General features: G+C 39.7%; 1 protein-coding gene across 2 annotated transcripts in view; it reads right to left on the reverse strand.

Moving 5' to 3' along the window:
- The window catches only part of CNTNAP5 (contactin associated protein family member 5), a gene marked incomplete at its 5' end in the record, with an annotated part of 887048 nt that overhangs the window by 663243 nt on the left and 198936 nt on the right, over positions 1 to 24869 (reverse strand). For both annotated transcript variants that reach the window (XM_081242026.1, XM_081242025.1), the window contains one exon: positions 14834 to 14938. In XM_081242026.1, coding sequence (XP_081098152.1) covers positions 14834 to 14938 — 105 coding nt within the window. The remainder of the gene's footprint in view (positions 1 to 14833; positions 14939 to 24869) is intronic.

Raw genomic sequence — 24869 nt, forward strand, 5'->3', positions numbered from 1 at the left:
GGACTCCGAGTCCCATTTCTTAACCACTCAGCTGCGGGGCCTCTCAACAGCATGGATAGAGCATGCTTGCCTTCTTCCTTTTTTTTTTTATAATAGCACTTCTCTCTAGAAACATAATTCATACTTCAGCTCTTTTTCAGGTCTCACTTGATTCTCATAGCAATCAGCAATAGTAATTTTTTTTCATTTTATTTTATTTTTTAATAAATTTATTTATTTATTTTTGACTGCATTGGGTCTTCCTTGCTGCATGTGGGCTCTAGTTGCAGCCAGTGGGGACTACTTTTCGTTGTGGTGCATGGGCTTCTCATTGCGGTGGCTTCTTTGTTGCGGAGCACAGGTTCTAGGTGCACGGGCTTCAGTAGTTGTGGCACGTGGGCTCAGTAGTCGTGGTGCACGGGCTTAGTTGCTCCACAGCATGTGGGATCTTCCCCAACCAGGGCTTGAACCTGTGTCCCTGCATTGGCAGGCAGATTCTAAACCACTGCACCACCAGGGAAGTCCCTGCAATAGTATTTTTAACTTCCATTTACTAGAGAATAAACCAGGTTTAAGGGTCACCTAGTTTATCCAGATTATATGGAGAGACTGTTTTCCAACCCAGTTCTGTAGATTTCTCGTCCCTGCCTGAGGTTTCAACATGGACCAAGGTCTTAAGCAAGTACGTAGTTACTTTTATGGAGAACTCTAAGTAAGACAAGAGACCCGCTCCCTGATCAACCCTGAATACCACAGGGCTTATACCTAACTTCACATGCTCAGGTAGGCTTGGTAGGCTCTGCTCATGAAACAGGAAAACTTGTAGATAAGGCAGAAATTACTCAATTTCTACACTGACTTCCACTTCTAACTCAGAAAGGGAAATGAAACTTGATTGATGTTACACACTGGAAATGGGCACAAAACAGATTATATACAGGTCTCTGCTAAGTGATATTTTACAACTATCATTCTAAAAAAGAGAGTTAATTTAGTACAAGATAAATTTAGTACAAGAGCTAAAATAATCACATACACATAGCATTGTTAAGCCTAATCTGTTTTAAGCACACTCAGCCTGGCCATTTAAAAAACAACAACAACAAAAAAAACCCTAAAGTAAACCCTGTAGAGAATGGGTTTCCAAGATGTATGCTTCCCCTCTGTATTTACACAAGGCCTTAAAAAGCTACAAGCACATTCTCACAAATGACTGGGAGGTTAGACTGGATGACCAGCTGCACCATTAATTATTAAACATTTGGTGCCTCTGTAAGCCAAGGTTGGAGATTTTTCAGGGACAAAACTACCTAGTGATGATAATGAGTAAGGCAGAGAGACTCCCCCATAAATATTTTACTTTATGTGTGGATAAGAGTGGAAACAACATTCACAAACATGCTGGTAGCTTCCTGCACCTTCACTCAGTGTGTGGTTATCATCAATGTATAACAGGACCTGCGGTTGGGAAAGGAGTTCTGAGACTGGGAGGTTATTGTCTGGAACACTACACATCACACTTTTCCCCTGGGCATGTGGGGTAGGACCTAGATGTTGCTGGATGGCCCTGTCCAGGGCTCCTACACTTCTATCTGCACATTTATTTAGGGACTAGGGAGCCTCTTGGTGGAAAAGTAAGTGGGAACTTGACCAAACACCCTATGGGTTTCAAACAGGTAAAAAACTGTAGGAAGATGTGGAGTGGTCCCAGTGAGGCCAGTTTGCAGGAAAAAAAGAGGATCATGAGAGGAGATTTATGTAAAGGAGTGAGAATTTGGATCCAAATGAGACCCAGTTATCATGATTAAGGCTGCCTCAGGAGCAATGCCTGGTGGGGGTGGGGGACAGGAGCACTCTCTGTGGATGACTTAGTTTGGGTTCCCCAGAAGTCAATTAGGAGACAGGGATTTCCGTGTAAGTAGTTCATTTGGAAATTGACCCCAGGAAGCCAGGTGAGGGGAATGGAGATGAGGCAGGGAAGAAAGGGCATCCAATCCATGGTGCATCGGCAAGCCAGGCAGCCCTGTGGGTGAGCTCAGTCTCACTGGTGCAGAATACACTTTGGGTTGTTCCAACATAGCAGGACACTGGGGTCAACTTTTGATTGAAGGCGGCTGGAGTGCACGGCAGTGTTTAAGGCACAGAGAGAAAGCCGAGAACACAGAGAAGCCCATCTGTACATCTTCTTTGGAGAAAAGTCTATTTAGATCTTCAGCCCATTTTTTGATTGGGTTGTTAGGTTTTTTGATATTGAGCTGCATGAGCTGTTTGTATATTTTGGAGATTTATCCCTCGTTGGTCGCTCTATTTGTAAATACTTTCTCCCATTCGAGGGTTGTTTTTTCATTTTGTTTATGGTTTCTTTTGCTGTGCAGAAGCTTTTAAGTTTCAATAGGTCCCATTTGTTTATTTTTGTTTTTATTTTCATTACCCTAGCAGGTGGATCAAAAGAGATCTTGCTGTGATTTATGTCATAGAGTGTTCTGCCTATGTTTTCCTGTAAGAGTTTTAGAGTATCTGGACTTAAATTTAGGTCTTTAATCCATTTTGAGTTTATTTTTATGTATGGTGTTAGGGAGTGTTCTAATTTCATTCTTTTACATGTAGCTGTCCAGTTTTCCCAGCACCACTTTTTGAAGAGGCTGTCTTTTCTCCATTGTATATTCTTGCCTGCTTTGTCATAGATTAGGTAACAATAGGTGTATGGGGGTTCCTTAAAACACCAAAAATAGAGCTACCATATCATCCAGCAATCTCACTCCTGGGCATATATCTGGAGAAAACCACAATTCAAAAAAATACATGCAAAAAAAAAAAAAGATACATGCACCCTAATGTTCATTACAGCACTATTTACAATAACCAGGACATGGAAGCAACCTAAAATGTCCATCAACAGATGAATGGATAAAAAAGATGTGGTACATATATACAATGGAATATTACTCAGCCTTAAAATAGAATGAAATAATGCCCTTTGCAGCAACATGCATGAACCTAGAGATTGTCATACTGAGTGAAGTAAGTCAGACAGAGAAAGACAAATATCATATGATATCACTTATATGTGGAATCTAAAAAAACGGCACAAATGAACTTATCTAAAAAACAGAAATAGAGTTACAGATGTAGAAAACAAATTTATGGTTACCAGGGGTTAAGGGGGTGAGGGATAAATTGGGAGATTGGGATTTACATATATACACTACTATATATTAAACAGATAACTCATAAGGATCTACTGTATAGCACAGGGAACTCTATTCAGTGTTCTGTAATGACCTATATGGGAAAATAATCTAAAAAAGAGTGGATATATGTATATGTATAACTGAATCACTCTGCTGTACACCTGAAACTAACACAACATTGTAAATCAACTATACTCCAATTTAAAAAAAAATAAGAAGGCAGAAAAGTGAAAGTGTCATTATTGGCATTGAAAGTGGTTCTGTTGGGGCCATCCTTAGGGCTCCACTCTGATCCCCTTTAGCAGATGGAGGTGCCCTCAGCTGCATGCTGGCTGACAACTAGAGCTGTCTGTTCCCTCCTCCAGAGATTGGCCCTTGACCAAACAGAAGCCTTTTTGCCTGGGAAGCTACCACTTTCCGTCCCCATCATTACCAGTGATGGGCGGATACAAGGTTCAGAATGTGGTTCCCAGTGCTTCAAGGCAGACTGATATTCATGCTGCAATCTGTGGTCCAGAGCTCCCCTTGGCATCCGGAGGAAGCTAGACTTCAGTTGAAACCATATATCTTGCTGGCTTCCTCCACCACCTGCCGCCTTCCAGCTTAACCTCTCTCCAGAGATCACTACCCCACAAATAATTTGAACGGGAATTTCCATCTTAGCTCAGCTTCTAAGATCTTGTTCTTGTACTGAAGTGGTGAAGTCCAAGGAATATGAGCACCAACAGCCTCTGTGACAGTGTGTGTCCTTGTCCACACACCTGTGTGTCTGCCTGTGTTTGTGGAAGAGAGCTGTATTATTGCTCTGAAGGGTTCCGATACTCACCACTCAGACAGTTCTGTGATGTCCTGCTATAACTATCTTCCCTTGTGAACAGTAGAGCCCTGACGGTCCTCATGGCTCAGAAAAGTGTATCTGGCTGCACATTTCAGCGTTCAGAAGTTACACAAGAAGTGAGGAAGTTCTGCAGGAGGGTATGTGGAATTCAGAAAGTGTGAAGTTTGGTCTCACATTTATGGCCCTTGCAGGGCAAGGACTGATTCATATACACATAAAAACACCCCGGCATTTTTAGAAACTTAGGTAAGAGGGTCGGGTATAAAAAACTTGAAAAGATTCTAGAACTATGCTGTTCAATATGGTAGCCAAAAGCCCCCTGTGGTCATTTAAATTTAAATTAATTTAACTTAAATGAAAACTTAAGTTCCTAAGTAGCACTAGCCAGATTTCAATAGCCACATGTAGTTAGTGGCTACTTTGTTAAGCAGCACGGCTATAGAATAGTCCATCCTTGCAGAAATTCCTATTGGCTAGCACTGCTCTACAATTTCTCTTATAAACTGGTGGAAACTGAGATCTATTTTCATTTGGCAAATCAATACAATTTAATTCTATCCATCGGCTGCTCAGGCCTACAGGAGGTTTAGTGGATTATTTAGTCCTCACTTAATGACCATATGATTATTGAGTTCCACCCATGAGTAAAGCAGTGTAGAAGATTGAGCAGCCAGATAAGACACGCTTTCTGTTTTCAGGCATATAGAGAAAACAAACAAACAAACAAAAAACACGACTGTCCCAAGATCTTTTTTTTTTTTTTTTTTTTTTTTTGCGGTACGTGGGCCCCTCACTGCTGTGGCCTCCCCCCACCACGGAGCACAGGCTCCGGAGGTGCAGGCCCAGGGGCCATGGCCCACGGGCCCAGCCGCTCCGCGGCATGTAGGATCCCCCCGGACCGGGGCACGAACCCACGTCCCCTGCATCGGCAGGCAGACTCCCAACCACTGTGCCACCAGGGAAGCCCCCAAGATCTTTGAAGGGAAAATGGAGAAGTGGCATTGAAAGTCATTTAACACTGCAGATCTCATATTATTGACATTAGCACCTAAAACTTCTCTTTTGTGAACAGCATGTGTTTTGCCCAGCTGAACATGCTATATTTATCTTGGTTTCCTGAGGTCATTTTGTTTGAAAGATCATGCCCAGTCTAAGTCTCATGTCTGAGGTGAGTCACTTACTCTGTGACTTTCAGAAGTAATTTCTCTACTTCTGTGAAAATAATACAGTTAATGCCTCCTTTACCAAGGATCGAGATGATATATGTCAACACATAGATTTCATGACCGTGGGCACAAAATGTATATGGAACAGTTTGTCATTGTTACCCCAAGAGTGTCATCTTGGATTAAAACAAACAAACAAACAAACAAAACCTCTGCCTCAGTTCAAATTTCCATCAGGAAATTACTTATTTGATTGGAAGATGTGCAAGATAACCCAGCAAAATAGCAAGAGATATAGCTTGAGAGAGAGGAAGAGACATCATCATTTACTCTCTTACTCTATATCAAATTATTAGTCTAAAGCCAGTCAAGGTAATTCCATCACCTTCAACTGTGATTGGGCTCAGAAGTGAACAGAAAATCTGCTGGTGATTCATCAGAGGAGTGGTTGGGTGAGCTTGGGTCCGGGAAGACTTTCACTGCACCAAGCAGTGGTTCACAGTCCTCAACACATCAGAGTCACTCATAGAGCTTGGAACAATAGGGATTTCTGGGTCCTCCTGCAGGAGTTTCTGATTCAGGTGGTGGGGAATAAGTCCAGACAATCTGCATTTTCTAACACATTTCTAACACATTCGAACACATTGTACTGCTGTTCTGAGGAATCACAATTTGATGGCTTAAAAGTAAGCCATTGCCTCTTTGTTTCTCAGAACTTTGTTGAGTCTGGCTGAGATGTTGGGAGGCTTATCAGCTCCAGAATGATTCTGATACTGAGGATGACATCGTTAAACTGAATTCATCAGCCCTGGAGCCTTTCCTCTTTGAGGACTTCCTTTTATGTAGAGTAATATGTTTTATTTTTAATTCTTTTAAAAAATGCAAAACAAAACACATACAGAAAAATTTCACCAAACAAATATTTAGCTTAAATTATTACAGCATAAACACACTTTTAACTACCACAATGTTCAAGAAATAGAAATACAGACACCCCTAGATTTCCATGTGCCTAATAATTTAATGTTTATTCAAGCTAGTGAATTTTTTTCATGCTAGTGAGTTTTCTGTTACTTACACACAAAATTACCCTCAGAAAGCTATCCCAGGGGTAATATTTGATTGCTCTGGATATGTTTGTGGAAGAGATTTATTAGAAGCAAGTCCTTAGTAAAACGAATGATAAGGATTCTTTTATAAAATCTGGATTTTTATCAAATATGTACACTGATTAGAAAAACAAAGCCCAGACACAATCAACTGATTGCATAAACGAATACTATAAGTCAGATAAGTACAGTTTGAAACAGTCGAAGTGGGCCCTAAGGAAGGGAGAGCCCTAGGATAAGGGGCATTTGAACCTGAATCCTGGAGAAAGATGAAGTGAACATTCATAGCAACACCTGTTTTCTGATTCCTTAGAGTTGGTTATATGTTACCATTTTCAGTCCATATGGTGGATTCAAAAATCCTCAGCTCATCTTTTTTTTTGTTTATTGAAATTTGATAGGTATTTATAAAGTTCCCTTAAAGGATTCTTTTTTCTTTTTCTTTTTTTTCAAGCTATGGAGCTGGACCTTTTTTTTTTTTTTTTTTTTTTTACTGGAGTAATATTGATTTAAAATGTGTTTTTCGTAGGTGGACAAAATCTTTTTTAGTTATAATATACATATATCTACTCATCTTTGAATATTTTTTCCCAGTGACTTTAACTATTTATTTTATATTGGAGTATAGCCAATTAACAATGTTGTGATAGTTTCAGGTACACAACTCTGTACAGCAGAGTGATTCAGTAATATGTACATATGTATCTATTCTTTATAAAATTCTTTTCCCATTTAGGTTATTACATAGTATTAAACAGAGTTCCCTGTGCTATACATTAGGTCCTTGTTTGTTGTTGGTTATCCTTTTTAAATATGGCAGTGTGTACATGTCAATCCCAAACTCCCTAACTATCCCTTCACTTCACCCTTGCCCCCCAACCCCAGTAACCATAAGTTCATTCTCTAAGTCTGTGAGTCCATTTCTGTTTTGAAAATAGATTCATTTGTATCATTTCCTTTAGATTCCGTATATAAGCGATATCATCGATATTTCTGTTTTTCTGTCTGACTTACTTCACTCAGTATGACAAGAACATCCATGTTCTTCAGCTCATCTTTTAAAAATGTATTTATTTATATATTTATTTTTTCTTAGCTCATCTTTTTAAATGTCATTTCCACAATGTCTTAGGTGAAAGACATCTTCCAGAGGGGTTGAGTAAATGGATTTGATTGAGTAGATCCTACCTAACTACTCCACATTAGACAAGGCAAGAGTATCCACCATACAATATACTATTCAAATGCAACTTATTTCCACCTGGGTGTGACACTCATTGTGAATACAGTAGTACACTGCCGATCATTAGACAAATATATGTCATGAATTATCCTGCTCTTAATTCCGTTACTACATTTTTAAGTTACGATGTTTAAGTTAAAAGCAATGAACTGAGGAATTGCAAAGGACCTTGTCTCTTGGCAAAGTATTAGTTTAGCAACGTCAGACTGGTGATTCACTGAGCTGGCATTTTAAAGGCTGCCTCTTACACATATATACAATGGAATGTTACTCAGCCATAAAAAGAAATGAAACTTAGTTATTTGTACTGAGGTGGATAGACCTAGAGTCTGTCATACAGAGTGAAGTAAAGTCAGAAAGAGAAAAACAAATACTGTATGCTAACACATATATATGGAATCTAAAAATAAAAGTTTCTGATGATCCTAGGAGCAGGACAGGAATAAAGATGTAGACATAGAGAATGGACTTGAGGACACGGGGAGGGGAAAGGGTAAGCTGGGACAAAGTGAGAGAGTGGCATGGACATTTTTACACTATCAAATGTAAAATAGATAGCTAGTGGGAAGCAGCCACATAGCACAGGGAGATCAGCTCAGTGCTTTGTGTCCACCTAGAGGGGTGGGATAGGGAGAGTGGGAGGGAGGGAGACACAAGAGGGAGGGGATATGGGGATATATGTATATGTATAGCTGATTCACTTTGTTATACAGCAGAAACTAACACACCATTGTAAAGCAATTATACTCCAATAAAGATTTAAAAATAAATAAATAAAGGTTGACTCTTAAAATAATATCCACCTGGCTTTTCAAAGGTAGTGACCAGTCATTGGGAGCAAAATAAAGGGTGAATTGCATGGGTTTATCTATCACCCTCTATGTGGCAAATATTGATGTTTAGAGTCTTTCAAGCATTATATCATTAGTGATCAAAAGCATTCATAAGATTCCTCCTTCCCCTCTTAACATCATTTTCTTTTGCAATGATCCTAGCTGAATAGAGAAAGGGTCATCACATGTGATTTGTCTACATTTGAGACAGTGTCCCAAGGCTCCTATTAAATAGCGGAAGATTTCTATCCTGTATCCCTCAAAGATCCATAGCTGTCCTAGTAAAAGAATAAGCCTAAGGCATTGTTTAAATATTTAGGTCAGGTTAGTTTTGCCCACAGGCATATTAGACCACAGTATGATTTTCGGGGGCATGGAGTCCGTGTCTCTCTTCCTTCCTTGATGCCTAAATATCCAGACTTTGTGGTTAAAATACTGACAACCCCAGTTGAAATGCCAAAATTACCTGAAAGGGTTGACTATCATGTCAACGACCCCTTTACTCAGGTTAAGATCTCTGATCCACATGAATAAAGTGGACATGGGGTAGACAGAATTAGTTTCAAATATAAGTCTTACCAACAACTAGCTGTATATCCTTAGATTAGTGACTTGACCTCTCTGAGTCTCTTTCGTCATCTTTAAAACTATTAATAATACCAACTATCTTAGAGTACTGACGTGATGATAAAAATAAAGCTGAAGTTTCTATTTTCCAGCATGATTCCTTTTTCATAATGACTTAGCCAACTTTGATTAAGAATTGAAGGAGTGGGAGTTTCAGGGATGGACCAACACAGTGCATCTCAAATTCGAATGTATGAATGCAACAGTTGTTAAAGCACAGGTTCTGATCCAGAAGTTTTGGATCAGAGGCCGAGATTCTGCATTTGCAACAAGCTCCCAAGTGATGCCCATGTTACTATGCAGAGTCCACACTTCGAGAAGAGAGGGTGCATGTAAAGCAACAAAGGAAAGCATAGAACCTGATGTCTGCCATTCCTGGGGGCAGCCAGTACAGGAGAAAAGAAAGAAAAGGTGCTGAAAAGAAGGAGAAAGCCCTTCAAAGGGAGAGAAAGGAATCCAGTGACAGATTTCTGTCACTGGATTGGTAGGACTTATACTTGAAACTAATTCTGTCTACCCCATGTTCACTTGGTCTTTTTGAACAGATTAGATTGTATCCATATCGCGTCTGGCTCAATCAATCCAGATGGGACGCTCTTTTGCAAGCAGGCACTGTAGTGTTGCTGATGAAATTGGGTCCTCGGTATTGTCACCTAGCTAATCAGGAACAAGCCCCCAGACAGCTGATATCATGCTAATTGTGAAGACGACCCTTTTTCCTAATTGTTCCCAATCCACACCTCTTCAGGAGGGACCAGACACCAAAATGAAAACCAACATCCAAAGACCTTCATGGGTCCTTAGCTTTTTGCAACCCAAGCGCTGCCCAAGGGGGAAAGAAAAAACATGCATAGATTTTGTGCCAAAAGGAGGAAAGATTTTTAAGCCTCTCCATTCGTCCATGAGCCCAGGAAGCTGAAAATGCCTTGACATTGAAAAAAATCAAAATCTCCATGGCAACAAAGTTGTCATGCCAGAAACATGATCTCAACTTACACAGGCAAGCATCTCAAAAAATATAGTGAGTGAGGAAGAAGAACTAAAATTTCAAAATTCTATTGGTGGTGGGGGGAGGGAAGGATGGGAAAGAAAAATACAGACCTTTCCTCTCATGGAGCCGAAGAGGTCCATTCCTATTTGCCTTCTAATCACATAAAGTAAAAACTTCCCCTCACTCTCAAGCAGCTCTAACCCACACAGGGGAGACTTCATGCTGTGTCACCAACTCCTGAGTTTCCTGCCGACAGTAAGGGCTTCTCACAGCCCAGACAACTTTAAGCCCAGATCAAAAGCTTTCTTGCCACAAAACAAATCACATTTGACAAAATCAGATTCCTCCTAAGCCACAATTATACATTTGACTTGGCAACCTCCGTTAACGGTGATCTGACCCCCCGTTTAATGTCTTTTGTCGTTTCTTTCAAAAGTAATTAGCTCTCTTCTTTGCTTTTTCTTTCCTTGTGTGTGGATAAACTGTGAGGAGTGTCTGAAATTGAGAGAACAAAAATTCCATTTGGCCGATTTCTTCCTTAGATGAGATAACAGCGTGAAGACTATTAGTGGGTTTTAACCATCTAATCTCTCTCCGGGTCCAGTGAGTTGCCCAGACCTTGGTGGCACAGTACCTAAGGTCAAAGGCTGTTTCCAAGGGCGTGTTTTCTAACATAAAGATGAGTGCGTCACCGACAGAACTCAGACTTACTTTACTCAGGGTCTGAGGGTACTCATGAGCATGCCTTTCCTATATTTCTCTTTTCAACTTTTGTGCTGATCTCTGCTTGGGACATGACATCCTTCCCAGCTGTGTCCCTTTTCTTCCTGGTGTAGGTCAGAAATGTGTACGCTTGAGTTCTGAGCACACAGTGGAGGTGAAGTGGTCCTTAATTACCTACATTCAGTGTATGCCACAGGTGTATATGATTCCCAGGGGCAGTGTTAAATGGTGTCTGAAGACCTGCAGGGCCTTTATTTTGAAAAGTTCAGTAGTGAGGAGCTGGGAGGATGCCACTGAGCACATTCATTTCAGTGAGGAAGACTGAGCTTTACGGAAGTCAGGAGTTTATAATGTGGATTTCATCTGCAGTGGAAAACCAGGAAGTTCCTTGACAAGTGCATGGAAGGCCGAATGGGATAGAGTAGAAGGAAATCATGAAATATTGAGATAAGGGAGTAAATGAATGAATGAATGGAATATATTAAAAAATATCCAAAACTTGGAAATCAAAAGAGAGTTAAGTTTGTCCTTTCAACATCATCCTGGGGCAATTTTTTTTTGCGGTACGCGGGGCTCTCACTATTGTGGCCTCTCCCATTGCGGAGCACAGGCTCCGGATGCACAGGCCCAGCGGCCATGGCTCACGGGCCCAGCCGCTCCACGGCATGTGGGATTTTCCCAGACCGGGGCACGAACCCGTGTTCCCTGCATCGGCAGGCAGACTCTCAACCACTGCGCCACCAGCGAAGCCCCTGGGGCAATTTTTAACAAGTCTACTCAATGATCGTTTAACTCTCAAGGAGAATGTACCTGTCATTTGGTTTTGCTATTCATTGGCTCATTAGACCTTAGATGTTATGAAGTTACATGTTAACCCATAAATATTTGTCCAATAGAGAAGACATTACCCCCCAATTTTTATTATCCCCTAAGACATTAACTAGTTTTGTATCCACCTAGAAATTTTATTCTCATAGTCTTTTCTTTCCTCGCTGTGCCATGGCATTTTTATCTGTGAAATCGAGATAATGATAATAATAATACCTACATGGAGAGTAATTGTGAGAATTAAGTTGATGTGCCTTAAGGGCTTAGAACAGTTATGGCTCATAGTAAATGCTAAGTATATTGTTGTGGTCTTTAGCTGTATGCTGGTACATATAAGCTGCTAACAGAAGGATTGTGAACTAGGCATAGAATCCATCCATTCAGGGAGGAGCCAAGCTTGATAATGACAGTGCTAGGAGCAATTTAGCATCTGGCTTTGAACTTGCTGTTAAAAACACTATATGGAGAAGTCAAATAGAAACCAAGATGTTCTTTGCAATTTCCATGTATATCTGACATTATCCTAGATTTCAAACCAGGTGGAACAGTTTGCTCTTTGGGGTATATTTGCTGTCTTTCCTTTTTTAAAATAAAAAGGAAGCTTTAAAGGAGGACGTGTAGAAAAAAAGGGTTCATTAGACAGGGCTCTAAGTACTTTTAGGTCATTTCAGTGGACAGACAGCACATAAGGCTGTTTTTAGACGGAGACAAATAAATTATTAATTTATACTGATATTTTTCTATGTAAATTAAAAATTACAGCTTTCTCAGCTTTAGAAAACATATGACAAACCCTTCTTAATATCATTAACATAATAGCTTTTGTTTTATTATAATTATACTATGTATGTTTATAGTCTATGTGTGTATTATATATATATATATGTGTATATGTACACATATACTACTATACACATCCATATACACATCCATATACATGTATATGCTTGTGTATATATTCTATTACATACGGATTGTGTGTATGTGTGTATATATATATATATATATATATATATATATATATATATACACACACACACACACATACATACACACACACACACTGGTTTTATATATATATATAAAAAGCATGGATATATCTACCTTTGTCTATATATATGACTGACTGTATATATCCAACCATATGTATATAATTAACTCACTTTATATATCTTACTATACTATATAGATATATGTGTATAAAACTACACACATCATTTATATTGTGTATATATGTATATATATGACAAAATGATAAAATCAATATTATCACTAACCACAAATATTAGCTATTCATTATATGGTAATTTGTGTTATCCATGTATACATTTTATGAGTAGGATTTGTACCTATTTTTACCGGCTATGTGCCAGATTTAGTACAATGCCTGGCACATAGTAGGTGCTCAGTAAATATTAATGGAAAGATTTGTTATTCACGAATTCATCCAATCTAGTAACTTGCAACTTTTGTTGCATTTTAGAATCACTGGGAAAGCTTGTATTTATTTAATTTATCAATATTCACTCTTGGGTCCCATTCCAGACAATTAATTCAGAGTATCTGGGAGGTAGGACTCAGCATCGCTACTTACAAAGATCTCCTATTTAATTCCCTTTAAGGGCAACGGTTGGCCCTGTGAATGGACCTGTGTCGCATGATGAGTTCTAGACCAATGCATCCCGACTCTTCAACTGTATCTCCTGTCTGGCCTTCCTGATTTGGACTCTAGTTGGGAGAAGGAGGAAGGTCAACTTCCTTTCTGCCTATGTTCATGCTAACCTTGAGCTCAGGCACACGGGTGCCCCCATGAGCAGGATAATGATAATAAACTGAAGCAGAGACATGTGTGTCCTGTCGATATCTGTCCATAAATGGGGGAGCTGGCCTATGATCAGACTCACAGCTTCTCCAGAAAATGCCAAGGAGCTACTGAGGCAGTCATGACCTTCTGCCACTGCACGAGTGGGTGGGACTGAGACCAACTCTGGCTCCAGATGCCCTGTGGGAGAGCCTCTATTTCAATCTGCCAACCTGAGTTACTTATTGAAATGACAAATGTAACTCCCTGTCCCAGTCTCTCTCTACCCTGCAGTGAGAAGGAACTTTAGAATGTGCAAGTCTGGTCTCAGTCTGCACATGATGCTTCCAGGCAGGCATTGCTGGTCCCCTTTACAGATTAAAAAAAACAAGGTTGACAGCAGGTAAGTGACTTACAGATGCTCACAGAACTTGTAAGTAAACGCCATAGCCAGCATTTGAACTTGGGCGGAATACTTTCCAAACCTCTTTTCTCTCTAATACACCATCTTAAACCTGCGTTAGTAAATCAACTGCTAATGTGGTTGGGAGAAAAACTGTGGATTCAGATGACTTAGATTTGAATCCAAGCATTTCCCTTTCTTAACCTCATGATGTAAGGCACATTATAAACTTTGCTGAGCTTCAGAAAACCTATTTGAAGATAAAAAGGGAATAATGCTTACCTTGCAGTATCTTTGTGAAGACTAAATAACATAATACGGGCGAAATGCTTTATAAAATTTTTGGCACAGAGAATTCATGAAAAGGCAGTGTTAGTACAAAATTGTCATTAATATTTCCCTGCTGGGTGTTTTTTGTTTGTTTGTTTGTTTTTGCAGTACACGGGCCTCTCTCGGTTGTGGCCTCTCCCGTTGTGGAGCACAGGCTCCGGATGCGCAGGCTCAGCGGCCATGGCCCACGGACCCAGCCGCTCCACAGCATGTGGGATCCTCCTGGACCGGGGGATGAACCCGTGTCCCCTGTATCGGCAGGCGGACTCTCAACCACTGCGACACCAGGGAAGCCCCACAAAGGCGTTTTATGATCATCAAAGAAGAAGAAGGTGGGTTCAGGAGAACAGTAACCAGTATAACCAGTATTCTTTGAATATCCATTATGTGCTGGGAAACATGGTTTCTTTTTGTTTTTGTTTTTGTTTTTTTTGTGGTACGCAGGCCTCTCACTGTTGTGGCCTCTCCCATTGCGGAGCACAGGCTCCGGATGCGCAGGCTCAGCGGCCATGGCCCATGGGCCCAGCCGCTCTGTGGCATGTGGGATCCTCCCAGACCGGGGCATGAACCCGTGCCCCTTGTATCAGCAGGCGGACTCTCAACCACTGCACCACCAGGGAAGCCCGGTTTCATTCTTTTAATGCCCCTCTACCCATTCTTCTCCTGAACTGCTCTTGGACAGGATCCCAGCACATGGAGATACTCCCTTTCTTCCATTTACCCATTGTGTGCTTATTCAGTGCTTGCCTTTAGAGTTTGTTACCTACTCACCAACTCTTCGGTTGAGCTGAGCTGGGATGTGAGTACCATTGAGGTCTGAGGAGCTGGAAAAAGCCACTGGAGAGAGCAAGGATGCTAATGGGTCATCACAGTTGTCTAAAATGAAAGGGGGAGAGAGAGAAAATTCCATTAGCAAGAAGTGTTCCATAAGGAGAGACCTCAAAGCATTAACCACTACCACTTATTAAATACCTCCTCTGATCAAGGCTGGTACTACTTGTTTCCATGTGCTATTTCATCGATGCCTCACAACAATCCTCAAAGACAGGGGTTAACTTTCTTTCACAGTTGGGGAAACTCAAGTTCAGAGATGTTAAGTAGTTTGTGTAAGGTCACAACACTAGAAAACAGTGTGGCCGCAATTCTTGCCCAGATTTGTCTAACCCAAAATCCAACTATCCCGCCATTCCTTTGATCAACCACTTGAGCAAAGCCTCAAATTATGGTTAGTGAGCTTCTTCTATAAAAGAGGAGATGGTTTAAAAATGGGGAACATTGTTTAACTACTCTCTCATCTTCAGTCCCTAAGGACTCTTGTAATAGTTCTATCTAGAGGGACAGAATAACTTAGAATGTCTCACTCCTAGTTGCATGAAAGTCTTTGGAAAATGAGTTACTGATTTTAATAATTCATTTCTATTCTATGAAGTAGTAGAGAATAGCCTCCAGCCTTCCCTAAATGTGGTAGGTATGTGTCCTAAGACTTCTTTGATGCTGACCAGATGTGGAACAGTGTGAAGCCATGGGCAGAGATGGGGTCTTGACAACGTAGATATGCTCCTCTGATGGCCCTGACCATCCAGTCTCATGTCCAGGACTCTGCTCTTCACAGAGCATATTGGAGCTTTTAATCATTCATTTATTTGTTTGTATTCTCCAATAGGTAACATGCTCTTTGTGGGATCTTAGCAAATAATCTGGCATATAATAGGCTTTCAATAAAGGTTTACTCAAAGAATGAAATGGTGAGTAAAGGAAGGAAGTAATCAATCAATCCACCTAACAGTACCAACACACTTACCATTTTTCCATTTTGTATACAATTGATCTTAAAGAATATTGCAAAATGAGATCATGAAATCTAGACATACCTCACTCAAAACAAATTTGAAACGTGCTATTCAGTTTGAATGTCAACTTCATGGTGTCAAATGCTCTCAGGAAGAGCTGAGTTGACATTCTTAAAAGAAAATGTACATAGAATTATGAGGTTGCTTGCTTACACAGCAAATTCTTAGGGAGCAGTATTTCATCTAATTGCAGGAAAATTAATCAGAAACATAAGGATTGAATTTTTGTTTGTTCAATGTGTTAAAAAAAATCAACTGGCAAATATGTTTTGAGTTTTTCCCAAACAAAAATGTTTGAAAAATATTTTGAGGCATTTAACAAACACAAAATACAGCCAGATCCTCACTGAGGAGGAATAACACAAAAATCAGAGCAAGGGCAAAAAATCAGAGCAAGGGCACCTTGGTAGTTACGGTCATTCTGAGAATAGAAAACAGAACTCAGGGCCACTTTACCCCAGGCCTAAGATGCAAGTGAGAGGGGTTGCACGCACCCTTCCAACACAATTGTTTGGGAACATGAATTTGTTACTCTATTTATATGTTAGGAAACAATATGAACATAATGGAAATCTTCTATTTGTTTTTGCTAGTTTCATCATCAGGAAATAGGTGAACGCCAAAGCTTGAACCCAACTGGACTGAGCCCCAGGAGAATACACCACACACAGACACACAGCACACACCACACACACCAAGCACCACAAAGTATTTCTCTTCCCAGCCATGTTATGAGCATCACCTACCAACATCTGTAGTTACAGCTACCATCCAATTTCAGATAATATCCCTCCATCCCTACCCAATAACTCACAACCCTCCTAACATCCACTTCCACAAGCAAACTGAAGATCTTTTAAAGGTCAAGTACCATAATTATTATAGTATTTATGTATTTCTTAAATATATAACATGTATAAAACTCTGCTATTATTTTTTTCAATATTTTTTCTTGAAGTATAGTTGATTTTTCAGTGATGTGTTAATTCCTGCTGTACAGCAAAGTGATTCAGTTATATATATATATATATATATATATATATATATATATATATATATATACACACATTCTTTTTCATATTCTTTTCCATTATGGCTTATCATAGGATATTGGATATAGGTTTCTGTGCTATACAGTAGAACCTTGTTGGTACTGCTACAATTTTTATTAGGTTTTTAAGTGTTTTTTTTTAATTGCTTGCTGATGACATTTTTGAGTACTGTGCTCCTAACCCTATTTTTTTTCCCCCAGGTAGAAATTGAAGTAACCTAATCATTTCAATTTAATTTAGTCCAATAAATATTTATAAGGTCCTACTTTATGCTTGACCTTGAATAGGCATTGGGATACATTTGAGTAAAATTGAGTTTCAGACTTCAAGGAGCTCAGAGACCATTGAAAAATATGAAGATATAAACAAGTCAATAAATGGATGGGATAGTTGAGAAGAGTTTTCACCAACATTACATCCAAGCCAGTTACGTGAGTACCTAACTGGTCAGACGTCCAGTAAGTGCTCTTTCCCGTCTCCTCCAGTCCTGTGCAGTCTCCTTTTCCACCAGGCACTGGCCTTGGGGAGAAGTAAGCTTCCAACTACACTGGCTTCCTGACATCAGCTGCTATTTCCCCACTGCCCAGTTCCTCTTGTGAAATGTTCCTTCTTTGTATCTCCATTTATGGGGTCCGTGTTTCCATTTTGGAAACTGGTAAAGCCATTGGAAACAATCTGTGCTAATGGAAAGGTCCAGAGAGGATTCTTCAGGGTCCCTTTTCTCATGGACCCTGGACATTGCAGTGGCCTTTAGAGAACATGTCTGAGCTTTTGTTCCCCTATCCCTAGAAGTGATAAGAATGGGAAAGTGTCCAGTCAGAAAGAAAGAAAGACCACCCCCTCCTCCCTGGCCAATAGGTAGATCCCTCTCTCTTCTCTACGTCAGATGAACAAACCTGACAAGTCACCTAAACTGAGAGTAGACCAGGACTCAACTTGGTAATCAGATTACCCCTAGTGGTTGGGAATTAAGAATTTGTCCATATAAGCATTCTCAATGCAAAATGTGTATTACTTTTAAACCTGTCTTATTCTTAAAGCAGAGGAGAAACAATCTAGCATAAACGAGGACAGTACAGTTGACACTTAACACGGGTTTGAACTGTGCAGGTTCACTTATACCAGATTTGTTTTCAATAAATATGTTGTACAGTGGGATAGGATCCGTGGTTGGTTGAAAACAGGATAAGGAACCTCGGATTTTTCACTATGTTGGGGGTAGGTGTCCCTCAGCCCACGTTGTTCAAGGGTGAGCTGTAATTAATTTTTTAAAAATTCCTGATTTGGGAAGGCCGGGGATAGTGGATGGTGTCAGAATGACTAAGACTGAGAGATCCTCGTTCTAGACTGGTTTCTTCTCTTGCCTTGGTGACTCCAGATAATACATCCCAATGCACTAAGCTGTATCTCCATTGTCCGCAAAATCGAGAGAGTCATCTCTGCCACATCTAGCCATAGAATCATTTTAAAGATGGAATGAGAAGAGATGGAAAAAGTCCCCCTTTGAAGGATAAAGCATAGAATAAGCCCAGGAAGTAGTATGTGCATTGTCTGTAATATCTGCTTGCAATCCAGAGCAACCATTTTCAACAATTTTATTCCTGGGATCTCGTGTGTATGTTACAAAACCTGCACAAGAATTGATATCACCAAAAGCTCTTTTGCACTAAAGGTTTGTGGTCAACCTGATGAGAAGAAGGATAGGAAGTATGGGAGAGGGGAAGGGGTGAAGACACACAGGAGAGTGAGGGTGGCACTGCATCCCCTCTGTGGATTGGCAGCCTTCCTGAAACAGGGCCGACATTGCACCAAACACATGGCTAGGAAGCAAAGACACAAAGTACCATCTGCTCCACCATCCCTGCAGGCTTTAAATAAGCAGACCCATGTTGTTAAATTTTAGGAACCACTCACATCTCAGCCTTCTGACAGTGTGTTTGCAAGCTAAATCCATCAGTCGGTTCTTCCAGAAGTGTGGTGGATGTTTATTCGTATTTACATAAAGAAAGAGGAAAGGGTGAAGAAATTCTGGGATGGAGAGAGATGTTTGAAGTTTAGGAAAAACATAAGGTGGGACTAGAAGTCAGGCTTCTGGTGGAATATAGAACCTGGAGAAACCATGATGATTTTTCCAGAAATGAACCACACTTCACAGATGCAATGGCATAGTAGAATATTTTCAAAATATTTCCTTAAAAAGCCCATTCATGGGCTTTTTCTCTCAAAGATGTGTTGCAGAAATCAGAGGAAATTAAAAGGCTATTTAAAAATGCAAACCTTTTCTCACATTATTACTGTCCAATTTTCTTTGACAAATAACTGCCACCTTGTTTTCCTTTACACCGTAAAGCCCACCTCCAAACCCACCCCTTGCCCAGGCAGATAAAAATCCAAACCTATCAGTGGGTGTTGAATAACCCCAGTCCTACTTGCAAATGACTTAGTCCCACATTCATAGACTAAGATGATGTCAAACCCAGAAGGAACCTCTGAAATTGTGGAAGTCAAGCCCTCCCTTCACTTTACAAATGAGGACCTCAGGGTCGAAGGAGATGACAGGCCTGCTCAGGATTAGTTAGTTGATTAATAGACTGGCCTGGATGGAAACTCAGGTTTCCTCAATCCCAGATGGTGACCACTAGGTCAGAATCACCTGCCGCCTCTGAGTAAATCTGGTAATCATTAGTTATATCATTCTTCATAACATTTGTTTTAATAAATGACTTATTTTCTGCAAAAGGAAGGGCATGGTTTTATTTCCTGGATAACAGAAAAATGTTGAAGAATAGTCCATAATTTTCAAAAGAATTTGAATTTCTTACTTTTTTTTGCCCTTCTTTATTTCTTCATTTGACACTCTCTCCTACCCACCAAAAACAGGGTAAAAAAAAATAAAACCCACAAAGGCAGGATGAAAGATAAAAAAGAAATGTATTTGTTTTCTGATTAATATTTGTATGCATATTCAAGGCCAGCATTTTCTTTGATATTTTCAATCTGAAGAAGTGGGGATAATTTTTCCCTTAATATACATGTGCAGTTAAATACTAAAGGCCTTTTTTCACCTTAACTAAAAGGTAAAGGCACAAAAGAGAATACTAAGTAAATATGATATTTACACAGCTTCTTAGAAATAATCATTGACTCTTTGAGAGGATTCCACTTTAAGTAATATTTTTGGTTGTCAGTGTATATTTTTATTCATTATTATTAGAATACCAATGGAGTTACAGATGGTAACTGAAGTTAAATTGTGAGCATCGCCTTGATTACCAGAGTAAATTGTCTGTATATGGGGATTTGGAGCTTAAGGGATTCATTTGTATTTATAGGTGAGATAAAATTCCTCTTAGCATTGCACACTCAATGGCCCACTTTGTTTAAAATACATAAAGCATGTGTTTCGTGTAGTGCTTACAATGAGGCTTAGAAGTGGCAACTCACGCTTTTAGCTTCATTTATTTTTCCCCTTGTTACCTATCATTTCACTTAGCAAACAACAAAAATAAATACTCTAATGCTACTCTTGACTCTGACCCCGTCCCTATTTTCCACCATGAAATCCTAAAAGATAAATTACTCCATGATGTGCAGACCAAGAAACATGACTCTCTAAAATGAGTCATGAAAAGAAGGTCAAACCTTCTCTATCCTGACATCCATCTCCACCATAATGCAGTGCTACTTGCCTTCTGATTATCTGCCGGATACACATGGTCGTGCTCTTTGCTGTGGGAAGACAGAATTCAAGTCAAAGACATAGACCCTGAGCTCAAGGGCCCAAGCATTTACTCTGGGTTGAAAGATAATACATGTATTTTTTTAAAAGCTCCTTACGTGTATGAATGATTATATGCAGGAGACCTCTGGCTTGGGATACAGGAACCCTGGGTCCTCTTCTTCCTTCACTGTGAATGTGCACTCATTTTTACCTTCCTGTGCTTCAGCTCCCTCCTCTGCGACCGGTGCAGGTGATTGTTCATTTGTTCGATTAACAAACTTTAACTAGGCACATTCTAGGTATCAGAGTTTCTGTCGGGCTTTCGAGGTAGTAAAAGCAACTGTAACCAATTCCTCCAACGTAGTGGAGACGGACACACCCTTCACTGCTCCACAGCTGTGACTGGTGATGGAGGAGCCAGGGCATCCCGAAGGGGAGGTGGTCCTGTCTAGGGATTAACAAGGGTGCTCTGGGGTTCTTTCTAGGCTTTTAAAATCATTCTATTCAAGATTTTAGGAGAGACTTGTTTGGAGGTACTGATCTTCACTTATAAGTGACTTGCTAGGACTTGACCATAATCAAACCCACTGAGAACAATAACAAAGCAGCAGTGGCAGCTATAATTCTTTCCTGCCTCGGGGGCAGCTCCCCTTCTAGGTGGTCAGCTGTCCCTGCTGTGCAGCCTGCAGGAGATATCACTCATATTGGCTGGGTGAGCAGCCTACAAGTTTCTCTGTTCATTTCACACTCTAGTCTATGTTCAAACTGGTCTTTGAACCAAGGTCTGTGTGACTTTGTGTACACCTTCTGTCTGAAAATCTGCTTCCCATCTCTAAAATGGTGGCAGGAAAGCCTCATAGTCTGGCAAAGGCCAGTCTCCCATGTGATTATCTTGTGTGAGTTTAGCTCTTTCCTTCTTGGATTTTCAAGAACATCCATACACGGATGTCCCATAATTATTCCAAAGACAATGGCTTCAAAGTATACTTCCCTAAATTTCTTTCCTCTCAGATTACCCTTACTGCCACTGATGGATTTTTTTTTTTTTTTGATTCTCAGTTTAGGGATATCATGCTCACAATTGATTGCTTTGTTCTGTATTTCTCTTCTATCCTTAAATCTAATTTATCAGTTACTTAATCTGATTTAAAAAATGTTTCTTAAGCCCCTCAGATGGGAGGCATATGATATACTAATCATGTGTGGAATATAAAGCATCGTGTTGAGCAGGGATTTTTTAAACTACAGTACTTAACATCTGGGACTATGTATATGTCCAATAAATCTTTGTTGAGGGAAACGGTGAAAGTTACAAGCCTTACCATTTTTGTTGTTGTTGTTGCTTAGAAAGATCTCTCAGATTTATATTCTATTTTTTTCTCCCTTGCCCACTACTTGATCCTAATTCATGCTTTTAAATATCATGTTATGATTTTATAAGTCTGCTGAGTTAACACTGGGCTCTAGCATTCTTTCTAAAACACTGTTTTCAACATATTTTCTTCCCCATGACTTATTAGGCATGCCAGCCTCAATTTGGCTTCCAAAAGTAGCATCATGAAACTGAAAGAACAAAGAGGGAGTTATTAACATAAAACAGGTCCAAACTGAGCATAAGGCAGGGTGTCACTGATGAGGGGTCAAAGGATGATCAGAGTCAGAAAGTAACATCCAATAAGCAAACATCAGGAGTACGGGGCTTGTTGTTGGGATACGCTTTGGTCAGGGGACCATGCCCTCCAAAATAATCGTTCAAGATTGTGAAATTCAAATATGCTAAAGCTATCAATTCTTTAGGATTATGGATGGTCCTTCTTAGCTTAACTGAATTAGCTAGAAGACATGAAATCTTGGATGTGTAGAAAAGAAAAAAATCATAGATGAAAAGGCTTAGAAATTTCTGGAATATGAGAAGCTGAGATTGGTGGCTGGATTACTAGGGATGGTTTTAGAAGAGACTGATAAGCAAAAAGCAAATCTTTGAAAAAATAAAATTTTATCTATTTAAAGATTTCCTAAATCCAACTTTGTTTCTATACACTCCTGTACACTTCTCCCCATCTCCATCCATCAATATTCCATGCAATGCACAGACAAACATGCTTACACACACACACACACACACACACACACCCCATTATAAAGTAGAGCCAAATCAGTTTCAGAATTTACTGGATTTTTAAGCAAAGCTAAATACATGAACAAATGGGCTGCATGATACATGATACTCTTACAATGATAAGATTGGGAAAATGGGAAAAATAAGATTAAAAACTTTAAAAAATTGCAAGAAGAAAGAATGTATTTTTATTTAGTGCATGGTTCAAATGATTATGCATAGGATATTAAAATGAAGGAAAGGCCACAACTGGAGAATTGTAAAGATAGTGCTTCTGTCCATTCAGTGCTCATCAGAGTTGAGAATTTCTTTCCTTGAGCTGTGTCTCTCAAGTAGATATCTATTCTTTTTTGAATACCCTGGAGCTAAACTTCCAATAGCTAATAGCCTGTATTGAGTGGTTCTAAATTACACTGAAAGTCCTGGTTATTCAGGAAACTACAATCTTCACGTGCAGCTCCATCAATCCATACACATTTATGAAACGCTTTTCATCTCTAATGGGTCTAGGCATAGAGCTCCTAAAAGAAATACTACAATCTCTGTATGTCATCAACCTACTCATGAGAATTTACAAAAAATGCCTGATTGAAAAGATAGGCTTGAGGTGGGGACTGGCCAGCTGGCTGATAGCACAACCCCATGAGGGTCAATGCCAACCATTTGTGAGTGGATGGGATAAACATGTACTGATAATTCAAACTGATATTGATTCTTATTGGTCTTTGTAGGTGAGAAAATAATGTCAGCTCAGGGACAGCAGCAGTGGTACTTAAGGTCATAATCTGGCTCTCTGTGTGTGTGTGTGTGTGTGTGTGTTTTCTGGACCAATTGGAGACTGCAGTATATCTGGAAAGAGGCAGACACTGGAGCCCAGCCCAGTCTGAATTCATATCCTGACTCTACAGCTTACTAATTATACGTCCTTTGGGAAGTTATTTAATCTCAGTCTTCTCTATGTATAATGGGGATCATAACTATGTCCAAGCTTGTCGTGAGAACAAAAAGAGACAATTCATGTTAAATATTTAACCCAGTGATTGGCACATGACTGGATACATGTTAGTTTTCTTTATTTTCTATCCTTCTTTCTTTCTTAGATCCAAGCTCATCATCTCCAGCCATTGTTTTTTAAAAAAATGATCTTTCTTATACCCTCTACTATGCCTTTTTTTACTTTGTCCATCCAGATGGTTTTAAGACTGTGTCTTTATCAGCTCTTCAGGATACATAGGATAATTCTGCACCAAGAGCTATCCTGTTTATGCGTTGCGTATGCTCCAAGACAAAACAGAGTACACTTTCTAAGTTTTATCACATTTTTTCTTGGATGCATTTAATAGTTCTTAAACACAATGTGCCAGGCATCATTCTATCTGGTCCACAGACTGTTGAGCCTAAAAGGGAACAGGAAGCACAGCTCTTAGATAACATTACGAGGGATGAGGCTGTAGAAAACGTTCAGATTTCTTTCTAGTCCTTATACTTTATTTATTAAAAAATCTTGTGACGTGTTAAGTAGGGCCATCCATGTTTGTGTTATAAGCTTAAAAAGCTGGGAAACACTGCTTTGGGTGAGACAGTCACATCAATTTGTATTTTAGAAAGTTTGCTCTGATTTCAGGGAGGAGAATGGAGCGTGTGTACGTGTGTGCATGTCTGGGGTGGGGATGGGGGAGGAGAATGAGGGTAAAAGATTGGTGACAAGAGGACCCATTCAAAGCCTATAGAAATAGTAAAGAAGAAATAATACAGACCTGAACTAAAACAATGGTAATTGGGATGGGGAGAAGGTAAGGCAATGCCGTTATATAAGAATCATCATTGTCTGCTGATTTGAAAGGGACGTAAGAATGAAGGATCATGTCAAGATTTCTGGTTTCAGTGACTCTCTATTTTGTTATCCTGGAGACTTGGGAAGCTCAAAAATTGGTTTCTAAAATTAACAAATTTAAATCAAGCAAAAGAGAGACAATGAATGAATCACACATCAAAATGATGTCCAAAAGACACTTAAGACTCCTCAACTTTCTTTTAGATAAATATAATAAGTAGTATCAGGGGA

The sequence above is a fragment of the Mesoplodon bidens genome (assembly GCF_964165515.1).
Source record: "Mesoplodon bidens genome assembly, chromosome: 8".
In the NCBI taxonomy this organism is placed as follows: Eukaryota; Metazoa; Chordata; class Mammalia; order Artiodactyla; family Ziphiidae; genus Mesoplodon; species Mesoplodon bidens.